This window comes from Tubulanus polymorphus, chromosome 1, assembly GCF_964204645.1.
Source record: "Tubulanus polymorphus chromosome 1, tnTubPoly1.2, whole genome shotgun sequence".
Taxonomy (NCBI): domain Eukaryota; kingdom Metazoa; phylum Nemertea; class Palaeonemertea; order Tubulaniformes; family Tubulanidae; genus Tubulanus; species Tubulanus polymorphus.
Window position 1 is genome coordinate 6,867,687 of NC_134025.1, and position 15,428 is coordinate 6,883,114.

The 15,428-nt window shown below is 36.7% G+C and overlaps 2 protein-coding genes across 6 annotated transcripts; one reads left to right on the forward strand and one right to left on the reverse strand.

Moving 5' to 3' along the window:
- Window positions 1–91: 91 nt before the first annotated feature.
- Window positions 92–1,977, reverse strand: LOC141914713 (transmembrane protein 138-like). 2 transcript variants are annotated; one of them, XM_074805984.1, is made up of 5 exons: window positions 1,878–1,977; window positions 1,515–1,658; window positions 954–1,125; window positions 795–870; window positions 92–550 (listed from the first exon to the last, which is right to left on the reverse strand). In XM_074805984.1, exons 2-5 carry the CDS (start codon window positions 1,637–1,639, stop codon window positions 441–443), a joined length of 483 nt encoding a protein of 160 aa, XP_074662085.1. In that variant the 5' UTR covers window positions 1,640–1,658; window positions 1,878–1,977; the 3' UTR covers window positions 92–440. The 2 variants fall into 2 exon arrangements, with proteins under 2 accessions (XP_074662085.1, XP_074662086.1); XM_074805985.1 differs by having other exon boundaries at window positions 1,882–1,953.
- A 310-nt stretch (window positions 1,978–2,287) lies between these two features.
- LOC141907789 (dual specificity protein phosphatase 14-like) lies at window positions 2,288–14,321 on the forward strand. 4 transcript variants are annotated; one of them, XM_074797533.1, is made up of 5 exons: window positions 2,288–2,333; window positions 4,701–4,743; window positions 10,329–10,412; window positions 10,512–10,535; window positions 11,954–14,321. In XM_074797533.1, the coding sequence occupies exons 4-5, from the start codon at window positions 10,516–10,518 to the stop codon at window positions 12,516–12,518; spliced, it is 585 nt and encodes a 194-aa protein (XP_074653634.1). In that variant the 5' UTR covers window positions 2,288–2,333; window positions 4,701–4,743; window positions 10,329–10,412; window positions 10,512–10,515; the 3' UTR covers window positions 12,519–14,321. The 4 variants fall into 4 exon arrangements, with proteins under 4 accessions (XP_074653634.1, XP_074653648.1, XP_074653638.1 ...); XM_074797537.1 differs by lacking the exon at window positions 2,288–2,333 and adding an exon at window positions 3,025–3,149; XM_074797547.1 differs by lacking the exon at window positions 10,512–10,535.
- The last annotated feature ends 1,107 nt before the right edge of the window (window positions 14,322–15,428 follow it).

Here is a 15,428-nt window from a genome sequence, read left to right on the forward strand (position 1 = left end):
TAGTATAGTATGAGCCACATACAAAACGCCACCAATGAATCGATAACACCAGCAAATCTTGAAAAATATATCTTTATTTATTTACAGAGTATATATTTTTAAGATAAGTATGTATAAATTTACAAACGCTCATTAAAAAACTACATGCACTACGCTTTCATATACAAGTTACAAACTTTTGCTTTAAAGTAAGAACCTCTAGGAAGTTATTCTACATGTAGACATACCGGTACATTAATTTGTATGAAAACAGTATTTTCATTTATACATTGTCTATGACTTTAATGCTGAGAAGATTTTTATTCATTCTTGCATTCTTGTACATCGGCTTGCACGTACAAGAAATTCATGACTGAAAATAATACTGGCGACTACAGTTTTCTATTTTGAAGTACAAGATTTGATTCAACAGGAGACATTTCCTTCCCTCACTTAAAAGATCATCTACGTTTCTGAAATTCGTGCCTCAACCACTGAGAATCTTCATAGAATCTGTGATCGCCAAGACGCAATGCAGTCCTCTTGTAGAAATAGTAATACAATACAGCAACTGAAATAGAGATGTACATTTACATGTGATCTAGCTGTCTCAACAAATTTCCCCATTTTTCCCCTGATTTTTAGCTTTTTTACAAAATTCCCTGACTTAACCCTGATTTCCAGGTAAGTGTCCACCCTGTTCAAGATCAATAAAGAATTGTCTATGCTGCTTTATTCTCTTCATGAATTTTGAAAGTAATGTTCAAAATACAATACAGTGTATACCAAATACATTGAATAGTAGGAATACTGACCTGATTTTTGAATTACGTACAAAGCACTAAGACCATCATTCCAAACATAAGCATTTGGGTTGTCCCAACGTAACGTCTAGAATATAGAATCCAGGATCATATGAATGAGAAATGGAGTAGTTTAATAAAGAACATTTTAGCCGAGGTTAAGGTACTTACCACGGTCCATATATGTAACCCGATATTCAACGCTAAATACACAAACGTGACAATGATGGTAATTTTAAACTTTTTGATAAGAATTTGAACTAGACCGGCTTGGAAGATGTAGGTATTGAAGAACATCAAAAATACAACAATTACAGCGAATACTATGCATACATCCTGTAACCTGCAATAGAGTAAAACAATGAATGATGTGTTTCACTTTTGGTAAAAGTTATCCTTCTCATTGAAAATGAATCTAGCCTGGATAAGTCTCCAACTGTACAGTGAATTCGTGAGAGGTGTCATGGATCTGTACGAACGACTCACAGGGATTTGTTACAATTGATAGTAAATGAATAAAACCAGTATCAATGACCAATCCCAGTATCCCTGTATAATAAAAAAACATTTTTTATTATACAGGGATACTGGAGTTGGTCATTGATACCGGTTTTATTCATTTACTATCAATTGTGACAAGTCCCTGTGGAACGACTCCATGAGGATGGAATGATATTTACGAGGCTTCTTCGAGGCTTTGAATTTATTAACTCATTCATTGAGTACACTTACACATATAACACGAGGATTATGACGTTTTCAAATCGTAACATGTCCATAAAACAGTTCAAGAAAATATCGATGAATATCAGCAAAAGCTGTAGATAAAGCACTGGACGATACCGACTGACCAACATCTTTAATTACTGCTTTTTTCTGAAATGAAAGATGGACATCTTTTATTTATAGCCTATCCATGCAGTTTCTGATTGATAACAATCGTCATCATCAAATCATGTCAAATGAATGAAACTTGTTGAAAGAAAAAACAGAAATCAAAATCTTCATTCAGATTCAACTGAAAACAAACTAAGTTTGACACACTAATGTGCTAAAACAACATTACTATAGGCCCTAAATATTTTCTTCACCTACCTACACTTATTCACTCATCTAGAAAATCAAACAGACCTAAAATAAGGAAAAAGCCACTAAAAATTCTGTTGGTGACATATTTTTTGTTTATTCCAGTAGTCAAGCAGTGCAATTTCGTCGCAACAGAACCAGTTATGACTTTTTACTATACCATGTGATGATATATTTACCTAATACATCTCGTATCAAAATTAAGAAATTTGAAAAATATATTAATCGAAAGACGATGAGGATCTGTTTTACCAAAGGCTGTTAAAAACAATGAGCTATAATAGATTTTCAACAATTTACGCAACAGTATATCAACTACCGGTACTACTTCTCGAGTTTTGCGGTCACATGAGTTTACGAGTAGAAAAATGTCAAATAGCAGCACTTTACGAGTTTGAGTTTCAATTTCACACACGCAGTTACCGCTGGATGTCGTTACCATCGATTGTAAACAACGACGTTGACGTAAGTTTATTTTCTTTAGAAAAAACGTGCATTTAACCGTTAATCTAATTTGACAAGATTACTTATGCATCTTATTTTTACAAACTAACCATAAATCAGATTAAACCATCTTTTGTAAACTTTAAGGTTGATTCTTATCGGCTTTCTTGCGGCAGTGCCTTCCAGTTCCAGTTGCTTGGTTTCAAAGTTCAATTCAATAGTATTTTATTTGACGTATTTACTAGGCGTGTTGAATAGACTGAGGAATGAATTGGACATGCAAGATCTCTGTACTGCATGTTCCTTTTAGTTTTCATATTCCCTTTAGTTTAGTTACTTTTATTGAAGTAGACTGGGTCGAATGAGACTATAAAGCTAATAAGCCTAGAAGGGCTTACTCTCGAAGCATATTGTTCAATAATTAGTCAGTAACATTGTTGTCTCCTCCATACACAGTAGGTCCTTTATTTGAATAATGTGATTCTCCACTCTCTTACTAAGACGACCAAATTTGTCGGGTCAGTTCCTTTAGGCCCCTATAATTTTTGTTCGAAAGCTCTACATTGTATTTTTTTCATTTTGTATAAGCCCAGACCTAAGGCTTATTGAGGGAGACACGAGCTAAATGTCTTTTCTGAAAACCACAAACGAATTATTTACATTTATTAGGCTAATGTCTTGAGGTTATTAGTCCGAAAATACATGGGGCAATTAGCTGTAGATTTTTATTAGCTGGTGTTACCATGACATGACTTCTAATGAGTATTCAGCACTGAACCATGATGAACTGATATTACCAGAATGACTCAGAAATTGATCTTGTCGGCTCATGATACGGTAATCATTTCTAACTGTACAACAAACTTGCTCAACTGCGAGTTAGCCTATTTTGTATTAGCATACTCCGGGAATCTCCATCCTTTTTAAGCAGTCATATGAGAAGCGTTTCTGAATAAAGCAAGTTTTATTGTATGCTTCCTATTTGGTGACTTTCTTGATATTTCAGAGAAATAGCTTTAATACGCTGTAGAAGGCCTATTACTAAAGTAGCTGCAGGCTCAATAAACTGACTGAAATATAGCCGTAATAAACTGATGCTTGGCTGCTAGTCATTAAATCACGGGTGTAAACCAGTTTATATCCATGAGGCAGTACTTTGTTCACTCTTTGTTTGTTGTGTATATATTCGAGATTGGTTGTTTATGGTTGCATAACTTCGTCACCCATCAACCCGATACATGCATGACCGATTTTATTCGCGGGAATTCGCTGAAGCATTCACTGTCGCCATGGCGCAGTATATGATCCGACTCACATTGTTCATCAATCAATCACTCCTCCACCCGACACTCTTACTGGTCGTACTGGTCGTTGGTGATGTTTTCATCATGACTAGATATATGTTTGTTTGAACAAATATTTACCAGTTTGTTTGAAGAAATATTTACCGTATGATGTTGGAATATTCGAACAACATCTATGAGGCCGTAGTTTTTTATTAGGCCGACCGGTACCTGAGATGACTTAAAAAAATCAGCATATCGGTGAACTGATGAAAGAAATGAATACCAGTATCTAGTCTTGCTAGAGAAAATTACAGGTTTTAGCATGATCCAACTAAATCATTTTCTGAAGAATCTGTGAACGCATATCTCCAATCATGTAAAATCTTTTTAATCATGTGCCTGTCGTCTATTTGTAAACGTACTTAAATGTTAGTTTTACGACACGGTGACTTGCAAAGTACGGAACTCGAGAACACTGCATCGTATAGCTCGAGATGAAGTATGTTGGTTACTTGTGTTGGTTTTAAGACGTGTCATGAAGTTGACTTGAATGACTTCGAATGTTCTAGCTAGGTACAGATCTTGAGATTTCTTGTGGATGCATTATGTATAACTTGAGATGAAATGTGTTGTTTGCATATCAATTTGTGGACAACTTCATGTGACAAATAACAGACGCTCTCGTGTGAGGTGTGCCTTCGAGCTAGCAAAGCTAATTATCATTTTTAGACTCTGACGTTTTTTTTTTTAATTCCTAGTTCGAACAAAGTATTACTTCAAATTTGTCTGCTGGTAATTGCATTTCTGATTACTTGTTATTAGATAATGGGTTCGTTATAATGATGCTTCATCTCAATAATGATTGATGTACGTGCCCTGATGGCATTAATCTCAAATTCAATTTAAAGTCCAATATTTCTGTTTTAATGGAGTTATTTTTTATATGAAATCGATGGGTTAAAGAATTTTCCCTCCTTGAGTAAGCGATAACAATTTGATAACATAGGCTGACATGAATCAGAAATTTCTTTTAAGTTTGTATAATAGTCTACTCTATTTCTACCCTCATTGTGAAAGCTATTCAGTTTTCTTTCATTTTCAGATTGATGGTTTGCTGATTTAATTGCTCAACTGGCATTTTTCTGGTAAGTATTGCGCCTAAATCTTTTGAAATCACTATGATTCCATTTTAGTTCTGACGATCAAATCGTATTGCAAATCAGATAGTACAGAATATCTGACGTCAAAGGATCAGTAATCTTTATCTGTGATTCTCAGCAGCCTTTTGTAAGCTTTAGTATGACACTTGTTTCAAGTCACACAGGTCTTATCATTCTCACGCGATGTTTTAGCGAATCTGAATGAGTGCTCTCAGTAAGGATGTACTGAGAGACTACGCAGCTACGGTTTTATTCACTTATCCATCATGTGTATCAACTGGCAAATTTGCTGGTCGTGCTGATTAGCAATTTTGTATTCTTCGTCTGTATCCTTCTCATTAAATTAGTTTCTTGCCCGAGACCATAGTAATGTTTTGCAAATAGATATCAATCAGCACCAGTAAGTCGATCTATGGTCGGCATCAAAAACTGATTTTCCCGTAAAGATATGGTTTTTTACTCGCGAGACATGTGGTATAGTTAGTACCTTTCTCATGATTGCTGTCTCGTATCATTACTGAGTATCGGATAGGACGAGGATGTGCTGCGGCTTTTGAGGCAGCTGTGAATTAATGCGATTAATACACGAAACGAAAGCCGCCTCGAAGGCACGAGATTCTATCCTTCGCCGTTCGTTCTCCCGACAGTAATCTATTGTTTTAATACTGTTGACTTCATTACCGCGGCGTTTGAAAATCCGGTTAACTGTTTCTGCGAATTTGCGTTATTCGACAGCTTGACTCCGTCGGGATTTGTTGAAATGTCTTTTGTTTTTCGCATCAGCGAATCCTGTCAGTAAGCGGTTGAATTAGTAATATGCAGCATCTGGGAAATTCACGTCAATTCGCATCGGATTTTGTTGTCCGATTCTCTGGGTGCGGCGATGATACCAGTGAATTATAGAATAAACTAATGCAAAAATACACGCAGTTAACTCTCCGGTGAGGTGGGTTTGTGTGCGCTTCATGAGGTCTGGCTTCATTCCCCAGATAGTTATTTAAAAATTATAGGGCCAGATTACGCCGTGCCGGGTCTACGCAGGAAACAAATTACGGGGCGACGAAATATTGCGATGGATGCAATTACACTCGATCTGTGCCAGGCCACCGTAGCATTCCAGTTACCAACACTGCATATCAGATTTCCCATCGACAAGTTGGACAATATAAGTTTCTATTGGTACTGATTTCCCCATCCATTACCCAATACAGCTTGATGTGTTCCTAATGTAGCCTATGATTTTGTGTCTGAGTATTGCGTTGATAGTTGCTAAATAATGTCATCGATCATAGCTGTATTTCTAGTCATTCACAGGGTGGCCACTGTCCTAGAAAACCTGGAAAACTCAGGGAATCAGAAAAAAATCGGGGAAACAGACAAATTTGGCTAAAAACCTGGAAAACCAAGGAACTTGGATAATGCTATTGACCACGTGTTCGTCTATGAGTACGAGATTCAATGAAAATTGAATAAATTGTAACGTTTTGAATTTAGATTTTTCTCTGATTCACTCAGGGAATGTTGTGTAATCGCAGGGAAAAATCAGGGAACACTCAGGGGATTTGTAAATGGTTGGAAAGTGGCGCCACCCTGATTCACAGACCTGTAGCCAGCCTTTGGTTCAATTTTCACAAAAGTGGGTTTTTTGTAAGGTTCACATGCAAAATGGTGTAGATTTACTCACAAGTCAAATTTTGGGTTCCAACTGGGTTGAAATTCTATGCTTTCAGTGTTATCATAGAGGAGTGGTGTAGCAAAGTAAAAAAGTGGAAAATTATTCCTCAACTTTCTAGAATATGAATCCATCATTGGCATCGATTGAATAAAAATTTCAGTCCTACTGGGAATCAGGAAAATTAACATTGAAAATAATTTGCATGCTATATTTTATAAACTCTGGAGACTTGGTTTGCTCCTAGTCTATACGTTTATTTCCCAAAAGACTGAATTAATTAGCTGTACGCTTGTTGAGCGCTATTGTGTCCCTTAGGTTCCTGCATGTCGCTGACAATATTATTATATCATAGCGAAACGGGGTCCTGCCTTAATTTACAGAATGTAATTTTTTAAGGGATAGGGATTTTCTGTACGGCGCAATATTGGCCGATTCACTCGCCGGGAAATGTATGAATAACGAGCGACAATTTGTTTGGACAGAAGTGTCCTGAAAATCAGCCCATCTGAGCAAGCAATATATATGCAGATTACGTAAACGGTCGAAACAGTAACTGTTTACTATCTTCCGTGCGGATTGATGGCTATAATTTGGTCACAATCCTGAAATTAAGGATGGTACTGCAGTTCGTGTACCGGAATTAATGCTGTATTTGATACTGGTATTTTCTGTTCAGCCAAGTCGAGCTCGCGTGTTTACATTTTCGGATATATCCTTGTATGATACATTTTGTAGCTATTGCATCGATGGCGTGTTTTTCGTGGTTAGAACATTTTTAGGCATAGCGGATATTTGCATATACGCTTTCGGCCTGCCGCTATCAGGCTATTGGAAGATTGTCGAGAAAGTTGGCTATCGAGGTTTACCCAGGAGACTCTTGAAACTGTCGATGAGCTTAGTCAAGCGTGACTGCGCTGACCACATAAATGGATTAAAACCTGCACTAGTTGGTCATTAATTATCATTTAATGCTCCTGTGGGATGTATTGTCGATAGCTGGATTGTGGTTGGATGGTCAAGCGTTTGTTCGGGTAGAAATCTTCGTTTTATTAGTCATATACATGACAAACAATCACGCACTTGACCCATTTTAGAGATAGAATATGTGTAAGTTTCCTTTTCAAAAACTGTCGGAATGTTCTTACGCTGTTTTCTTCTTTCTAAGGCTACCACATGATCATCATGCATCTGATGCAAATGATTCTATGGTAGGTTTTTGGCCTGTCCGACTTTCTCATGAAAGCCATCACTTAGCAATTCGTTCAATTTTGTTGGCTTGTGAATTAAGCATGCAAATGTTTTGACATCAATGCTACTAAGAAAATAACAATCATATCCATTTCATCAGATATCAATACAGCACAGATATTTTCTTGTCCATGTTTTCATCAATTTTCCTGAGTTGTGATTTGCTTTTTCTCGATCTCATGAATAATGAATATCACGACAAGTTGTTCAGTATTAAGAGATCCTAATTGCATTGTGCGCCAAGTAGAAAAAGTCCACTTCACATGTTTCAGTTATTTTTGGCACAAAGGTCTTATAAGATGGCTTTTAGCAGTGCACATTTTCATAACAAAATGGCATTAAACTTATTATAAATATGGAAACAATTTAGTATTCCATGGATCTGACTTTGCTTATTGGAGGTTCATGGCATTCTTGATATTTTAGGCTTTAGGCCGGGGCAAACATGGATGAAAATCAAAATGGTTAGCTATATTTCAAGGCATATTATTGTACTTAGGCTTTTGAAATGTAAATCCATATAGATAGCGGAAAACCCTGGCAATTGTAGTACCATTCGTCAAATTTGTTACCTGTACTACGTACGGACTTGAAAATCAGACTGATACAAAGAATGGATTGGGAGCCATTAACGTATACAGTTATCAGACTGTCAATAGTTTTACATTATACATTCCACTCGATAGTCTACATTTCCTATGGAAAATTGGCTGCTGAAGTATTATTCATTGCCTGATGGTATTGGTTTTTCTGAAATTGGTGTAATTTTTTGGATATCTATCCGTCGTTCAATGCGCTGTAGATTTATGACGACGTTAATGCTCAAATTATATTTTCATGGTCAAAAAGCCGCGTTCGTCGGTGCTACCGATATTTACAATGACAGCCCAATTTGTCTACGTAGACCTGACGCGGCGAATTCGTATGCACGACTCGTATGTGATAGCGCCCGTAGGGAGTAGTCGGCAGTATAAGATTATACGTTAACATGCGAGATATGATCTTTAGGCGCCCATCGGTTGACAGATTGTTGTCGAACCTATCGACAAACAGGTCCTGAGCCACGCTTCATGGCGCATCAAATTACATTCGTAATAGGGAAATCGAACTATCCGAGCTGTCTGTATAAACCAGTCATAGCTCTATAGCCGCGATCACACGGAGAAGATTTAGCCCAGGCCAAAAATGCTCGTGTGATCGCAACTTATGCATTTCAAATGTGTCGGACTGATGGAATGATTTAAATTTTGATTACAAAAATATGCGTAGAAAGCGTTATCAATGATATTAAAAAAGTCGAATTAGTCAAATTCATTTTAGGAAGCGTTATAGCTGATTTTTCAATCAGGTACTGCGGTAAAACGATAATCACACTCAAATGTGGTGAACGGATAATAAGATAAAAACCCACTATCAACAGATCAAAAGAATTATAAAACCAAGAATTCGAACAATCTAAAATATATAAAATACACAACGTTTCGATCTCATCCTAGAGATCATCGTCAGGTGTGACGATGATCTGATGACCTGACGATGATCTCTAGGGTGAGATCGAAACGTCGTGTATTCTATATATTTCAGATGGTTCGAATAAATAAATTCTTTTTTTTAGAATTCTTTTAATCTGTAGATAGTGGGTTTTTATCTTATTAGGTACTGCGGTAATTTTCCGACAAACGCGTTATAGACAAGATTGTTTTTCCGAAGTTAATTGCAAATTCCTTGTAGCAAAAATTCAAATTTTTGCTTGTAGGCATTAAGATAAATAAGACAGTATTAGGCGGTTAACACGGTAATAATGATATCACACTCAGAGAGCTTCATCGTTAGTGATTTACTGGTTTTCTTTTTGTCCGTGATGTCCATGTCATCAGCGGCTAAGCGGCAGATATTGAGATAACTATTACTCGTTGTAATTTCATACTCGGCAGTTATCCGCACGTATCCCGTGGCTTTCGTAAATTCAACCATCAAATATCGTTATTTGCTATAAGACGATGGATGACATCCTCATCGAACCGGCGGTTATTGGATAAATGTTGCCCGTATCCATAAAAAACTGTTTCGTTTCTTCGGGGCTCGCGGGAGGTCTACGCTTGTTTCGTAGCGTCACGGTTTGCTTGATCGGAGTGTCTCGCTCGGCGTGGATATCCGGCATGCGGCGAATGTTGAAATATTCACGATCATGTTGCCGCGTTATCAACCGGCCCCAATTGCGAGGGAATCAGTGACGTGCGATCGCGTTACCACCGGTGCGCGAGGGAAGTATGCGAAAATTCCACTCAGATGTGGAAGATGAGCGCGAACGTTTTATCGGTGTTTCGACGCAATCGACGCTAAAGAGATCGTTGAGTTGATGCGCGATATCGTTCCTCTCATTCACCACTTCCGCTGGCGCGCAGTGTGCCTAGAAATATCATACAATTTCTTATCACGACGTTTTGAAAAATATTAGCGATTTATTTATTCAAACCAGAGTATCTCTGGGACCGTTGAGTGATTTCGTTGAATTATGCTGTTTCTGACTTGTGTTTTGATGAGTATGCAGACTATTAACAGCAAATCTGTATTCGATGAATAGATTTTGTGATTAAAAAGCGCCGATTCTTGAACTCGTTCTAAAATGCTTCGTTTTTTATTGTAGTGATAGATGCATTCGCTGGCAGCTTGTCATAGATTAGATTTTCATTCGGAGATCTTCGGAATATTCATATAGAGACCATTAAAGGTAAGGCAACCAGATTTGATCGTAACCTGAAAGAACTCTTGTGATGTATTCGTGTTAGCTGTGTTAACCTTTTCGTGAAATGATTTCCTCTTTTTTAAGGAAAATGGCTGCTCAAAATTATCTGTAAGTATGCTCAAAGTGCATCAAATTTCGCTCTAATTAAATCTCTTTTTTCTGATATGAGTTGAATGTGACTGGAAAAACCCTAGATATATGATATTACAATATATATTTTAAAAATGCTTGAAATTGTATGACGACTTTATTTTGATATAATTTTACTTAAACTTCACTTTAATTTATTTCTAACTTCATAAAAATGAGGTTTACATGAAAGTTAATTTCAAATGGGACATAAAAACTATCGTAGAAAATCATGGACTAACATCATTGAATTCAAGAGATTGTAGTCATTATGTTTTGAAATATCATAATCCAGGACACACTTTAGCATCACTGAAATTTTGAAGACGTAAGACCTAAGATTGATTTCAAATAAAAAGACGACGGTCGAAGAATTCGCCAGTGATACGTTTCGAGTACATTTCGACATCGATTTTTCTCATTCGGTCGAATTTGTTGCTTCTAGTGTTGACACACTCATAAGATGCTACTCATGTTCCTCGAGAACCGTACGGAGTGTATTCCCCATTGAGCGCAGCGTATAAACCGTGCCGCTTCGACTGAAAATCAGGGAATACATGAACTCAACAATATTGACTTCGATGATAAATGAAAGATTCAGGCGATAATTACTGACAATCTAATTAACTTGTCTCGTCCGCAGTAATTAATTTGCTTGAGCAAATAGTTCATTATGACTGATGATGTTTGTGCTGAAATCTTTATGAAAATTTATATCTGCTTCGGGGCTCGTGCGGATTTACCATCAGTTTTGTCTCAATTTATGATATTCAGATTGCATCATAATCACTGTTTTATACAGCTGATTATAGCTAGTCGTTCATTCAGTAATACCATTGGCATCATATTATACATTAAGTGCATTTTGTCAGGGTTTCCGGCTTTATGAATATGACGAGATGGTAATAATCAATGTAAAATCGATTTAAATCAGTTTTTTTCATGGTTTATGCTAAAATAATGATGAAACACCTCGTTGCCATGATATGATATGATATGATATGATATGATATGATATGATATGATATATGATATGATATGATAATATGGTATGATTTATTTTCAAGTAAAATTTTTACAGAATTTAATGAATAGGCAAATACATTAAAAACGTAATAATATTAAATGAAGGACTGCTTTGAAGCAACAGTTACCTTATACAAGAAAGCAGCCCTAGAATAAAAAGAAAAAAAAACGACATAATAGGAATTCTTCTTAATCCTTGAATTCTAACTTGTAAAAGACGAAAATAGATTTGTTCGTAGACAATTGACATCGTAGACAATTTGCTTCCTCGTGCGAATTACATAACGCAACAGTATCTCTAAATGTGTTGTAACATCATTTTTAGCACACGGCTGTAGTTAATTTTTTTCTTTATCTTCCTCGCTTTGCAGGATGACGTACGCCTCGATGTTTCAACAAATTGCTCAGATAAATGATCACTTGTTTCTGTGCGGAGCGTCGGCGCGTAAACCCGACCGACTGCAGCAGTTAGGAGTTACCGACATCATCAACTGCACGATCGAAATTCCGAATATGAAAGTGCCCGGCATCGACTGCGACCAGATACACATCGACGACGTTCCCCACGCGCGGCTATACGCGTATTTCGATCGGTGCGCCGACAAAATTCACCAGGTGAAAAAACGCGGCGGTAAAACTCTCGTGCACTGCGTCGCCGGCGTCAGTCGTTCGGCGAGTTTAATCATCGCTTATCTCATGAAATACCAACGAATGCGTTTAAGAGATGCGTATTACCACGTGCGGCAACGCAGACAGTGCATCCGTCCTAACGTCGGATTTTGGAAACAGCTCATCGAGTACGAGAAGAAAGTGTTTGGACAGGCGAGCGTTAAAATGATACAGTCGCCGATCGGCTGGATACCGGACGTTTATAAAGACGAGGCGAAGAACATGGTACCGTTACCCGGACGCGGAACTGCGTGGAGATATCAATAACAGCTGCTAATTATGCGTGTATATTATCGATTGAAATTGAAGAATATGTTTCTAAAGTATTCACCATCATCATCATCATTATGATTATTGCCACTGATATTTTAAACGCCTTTGCAAATGCAAAATGCGATGGTATAAACATTTCAGTGGCAAAACCACTTGTGGCCAGTTTTATAGCTTTGGGTTAAAGATGCAGGCATGGATCCAGGGTCATTCGGTGACTACAGCACAGTGAAAAAAGGGCACCAACTTTGAAAAGGGCCAGTATTAATGCCCAGCGAGCGAGTTTCAGTTTGAGTGCCATTTATTGGTATCATGCCACTGAATTTGCCTTCACATTCAATTTGCTTGTGCCTTTTTTAGATTTTTTGCGAAATTTGCCCTTTTTCGATTAGATTTATAGAGCTACAATAATGTCTCTTTTAGAATAGTGCCCTTTTGAGTAAAGGAAAATGCCTTAGATTGCCTTTTTTGATTTTGGGCAATTTATTTCCATTGACATTTCGCTTTAGTACAAGTGCAGAAAGGCAATTATTTTTTATGGCGCACAAATTGTGTGCCCTTTTATTTACTTTTTTCAAGAGCATTTGAAAACTGCGACTACCGCATGTGCTGCATGGGCGATAGTCTGGATCCGCGCCTGAGTTGATACTAGTCTATTAAATGGGGCCCTGGAGTTTTTCTTGCTACAGTCTTTACAGTTACAGTGTTCTTATATTCGTATAATATTGTAGTACAGACTATCCAGTAAATCCAATGATGACCTAATCTGTGATATTAATTATTCACGTGTGTGATATTCACATAATTGATATACAAGTTGAAGTATTACCTGAATGTGGTTATTCAAATGTTTAATGGATGAATCCGTTTCTATATACAATACTTGACTAATTCTGCTAAGTTTTTAGTGAATATGGTGGTAGAGAGGTTTTTTGAGTGTCTGATTTTTTCCTTTTTTACCCCTGTATCTTTGGTCTTGTGAATCTAGTATACCCAAAGCAATAGATTCAGTTGAAAATTCATTTTGTTCTTATTGATCGCTTCAAAATATATGTGGCATAATCTATGAAATATCTATGTATTTTCAATCATCTAGGATTAATATGAAATACTCAATGAAATACTTGGAAATATCTAGGACCGCTCAGAGGCGTTACATACTTTATAGATTTATAATTCCTGTTATGAACTGTGTCCTTGAATTAGGATGGAATTTATGTTATTGCAAATATTTTGAGCCACTTGATTGTGTAGATATACTAACTAGGATTATGCATAAGGAGGCTCGGCTCAAAAACAGGACGGAGCTAAATTAATGTTGAAAAATCATCATCTGATAGAATTATTGCGTTATTAATTGGAAATCCTCAGACAGTTTGTCTGCCGTATGATTTATCACTACAGTCAAGAGATATGTAAAATATTCAGCGTGTTCTGAACTGGATTGATACTGGCGCTCCACAGTTCATATATTATCCGGCAATATTGTGCTATCAGTGAGTGTTTTCCGCGCGCATGAATGTATCCCTCCCAGGTCTTCTCAATATCATGTAAGTGACTGACAGAAATTTATTTTCAATATCGATATGCTCAAGGTAGTATTTTTGAGCGACTTATAGTGCTTGCAAAAGTAAGCTTTTCCACGTGTTTGATGTAGCCTCTTAAAATGTAAATTGTCCTTAAACCCTGCGAAATTTGCCTACGCTTTGCCCCAGCCTCCAATTTTACCGTGAATGTTATTTATCTATTATATGGCTCATATCCATATCATTCTTTGTTAATTCCGTCCAAAAAAAGAAATTCAGTATATACATATATATATATATATATATATGTATGTATATAACGCATTCAGAATACCGGGCAAAACTGCTCCTGTGCGGCGGGGAAAGCTTAGGTCTTGTATTACATTACATTGTTAATAAGTAATGATGCTTCACACTTGAATTCCCAAGATGTCGTTGCTGTTTTTTCTTGTGCCTTGATACAAAATATACTAATAACTGGGCCGAAACTATTTGTAATTTACCATAATTTGACAAGAGAATCCGTGTTATATTCAATATATAAATGATATATTTTGTGATGTTTATGTTGAATTCTTTTATTCATCGAAAGTTTATGATGTTGCGATTCTCATAATTAAGCTTGAAGAGAAAGGGTTATCACTTTATTTGTTAAGAGATTTATTTTTCTGCTGTTATTTTTCGCATATTTTTCTGTTAGCTACAAGTAGTATATATATCATATCATATAGTTAATCGATTGTTTTTTCGTGAAGAATTATCATCGAGCCTCACTATTATATTGCGGCTGACTCTAAATTCTAAAACTGTACTGAGTTATGCGGATGGAGGAGTCTGCTGACGTAGATTAAAACTGGGCACTGTTGTATGTTTGCGATTAATCATTTGCTTGTTTAAAAACCAATACACATCCACGACCCGTAGCATCAGTTACTGACGATCGTGAATCGAATAAAACTGTATTAGCCTTGAAAACGAGCATAAAAAAGCCTTCTTGTTTTATAGCTCGAGTAGTGAACTGTTTTATTGTCGCGATGTTGGTTATTAGTGCCTGATTAATTTGAAAACCGACCCAGTCTGCCGTGCCTGTTCACAGAGAAAGAAGGAACAAATCTATTGTTGGATGCAATGGTTTGTTGGTTGTATCACAAACAGCCATCGTAGGATGATAGATGCTGAAACTAGATGGATTACGCTATGATATCGGAGCACTGTAGGTTTTAGATTGCTTCAGGAGATAGCTTTATTCGCTTTCTATGTGAAGGGATTCAAAAACGCTCGGCATTAATTGATAAAATGGTTCGAAAAAATGCAGTTTTTTAGGCCATCATAGCGATAGTTTAAGATCTGTATAAATTCTATTGAATTTGAGTGTAATGAT

Excerpts from the sequence above, each read along its gene's own strand:
- LOC141907789 (XM_074797533.1), top strand. The coding sequence starts at position 10,516 with ATGGCTGCTCAAAATTATCT. Across the intron at positions 10,536-11,953 it reads ATGGCTGCTCAAAATTATCT|GATGACGTACGCCTCGATGT; the intron begins GTAAGTATGCTC and ends CTCGCTTTGCAG.
- LOC141914713 (XM_074805984.1), bottom strand. The coding sequence starts at position 1,639 with ATGTTGGTCAGTCGGTATCGTCCAGTGCTTTATCTACAGCTTTTGCTG. Across the intron at positions 1,126-1,514 it reads ATAATCCTCGTGTTATATGT|GTTACAGGATGTATGCATAG; the intron begins GTAAGTGTACTC and ends ACTCTATTGCAG. Across the intron at positions 871-953 it reads GGTTACATATATGGACCGTG|ACGTTACGTTGGGACAACCC; the intron begins GTAAGTACCTTA and ends TCTATATTCTAG.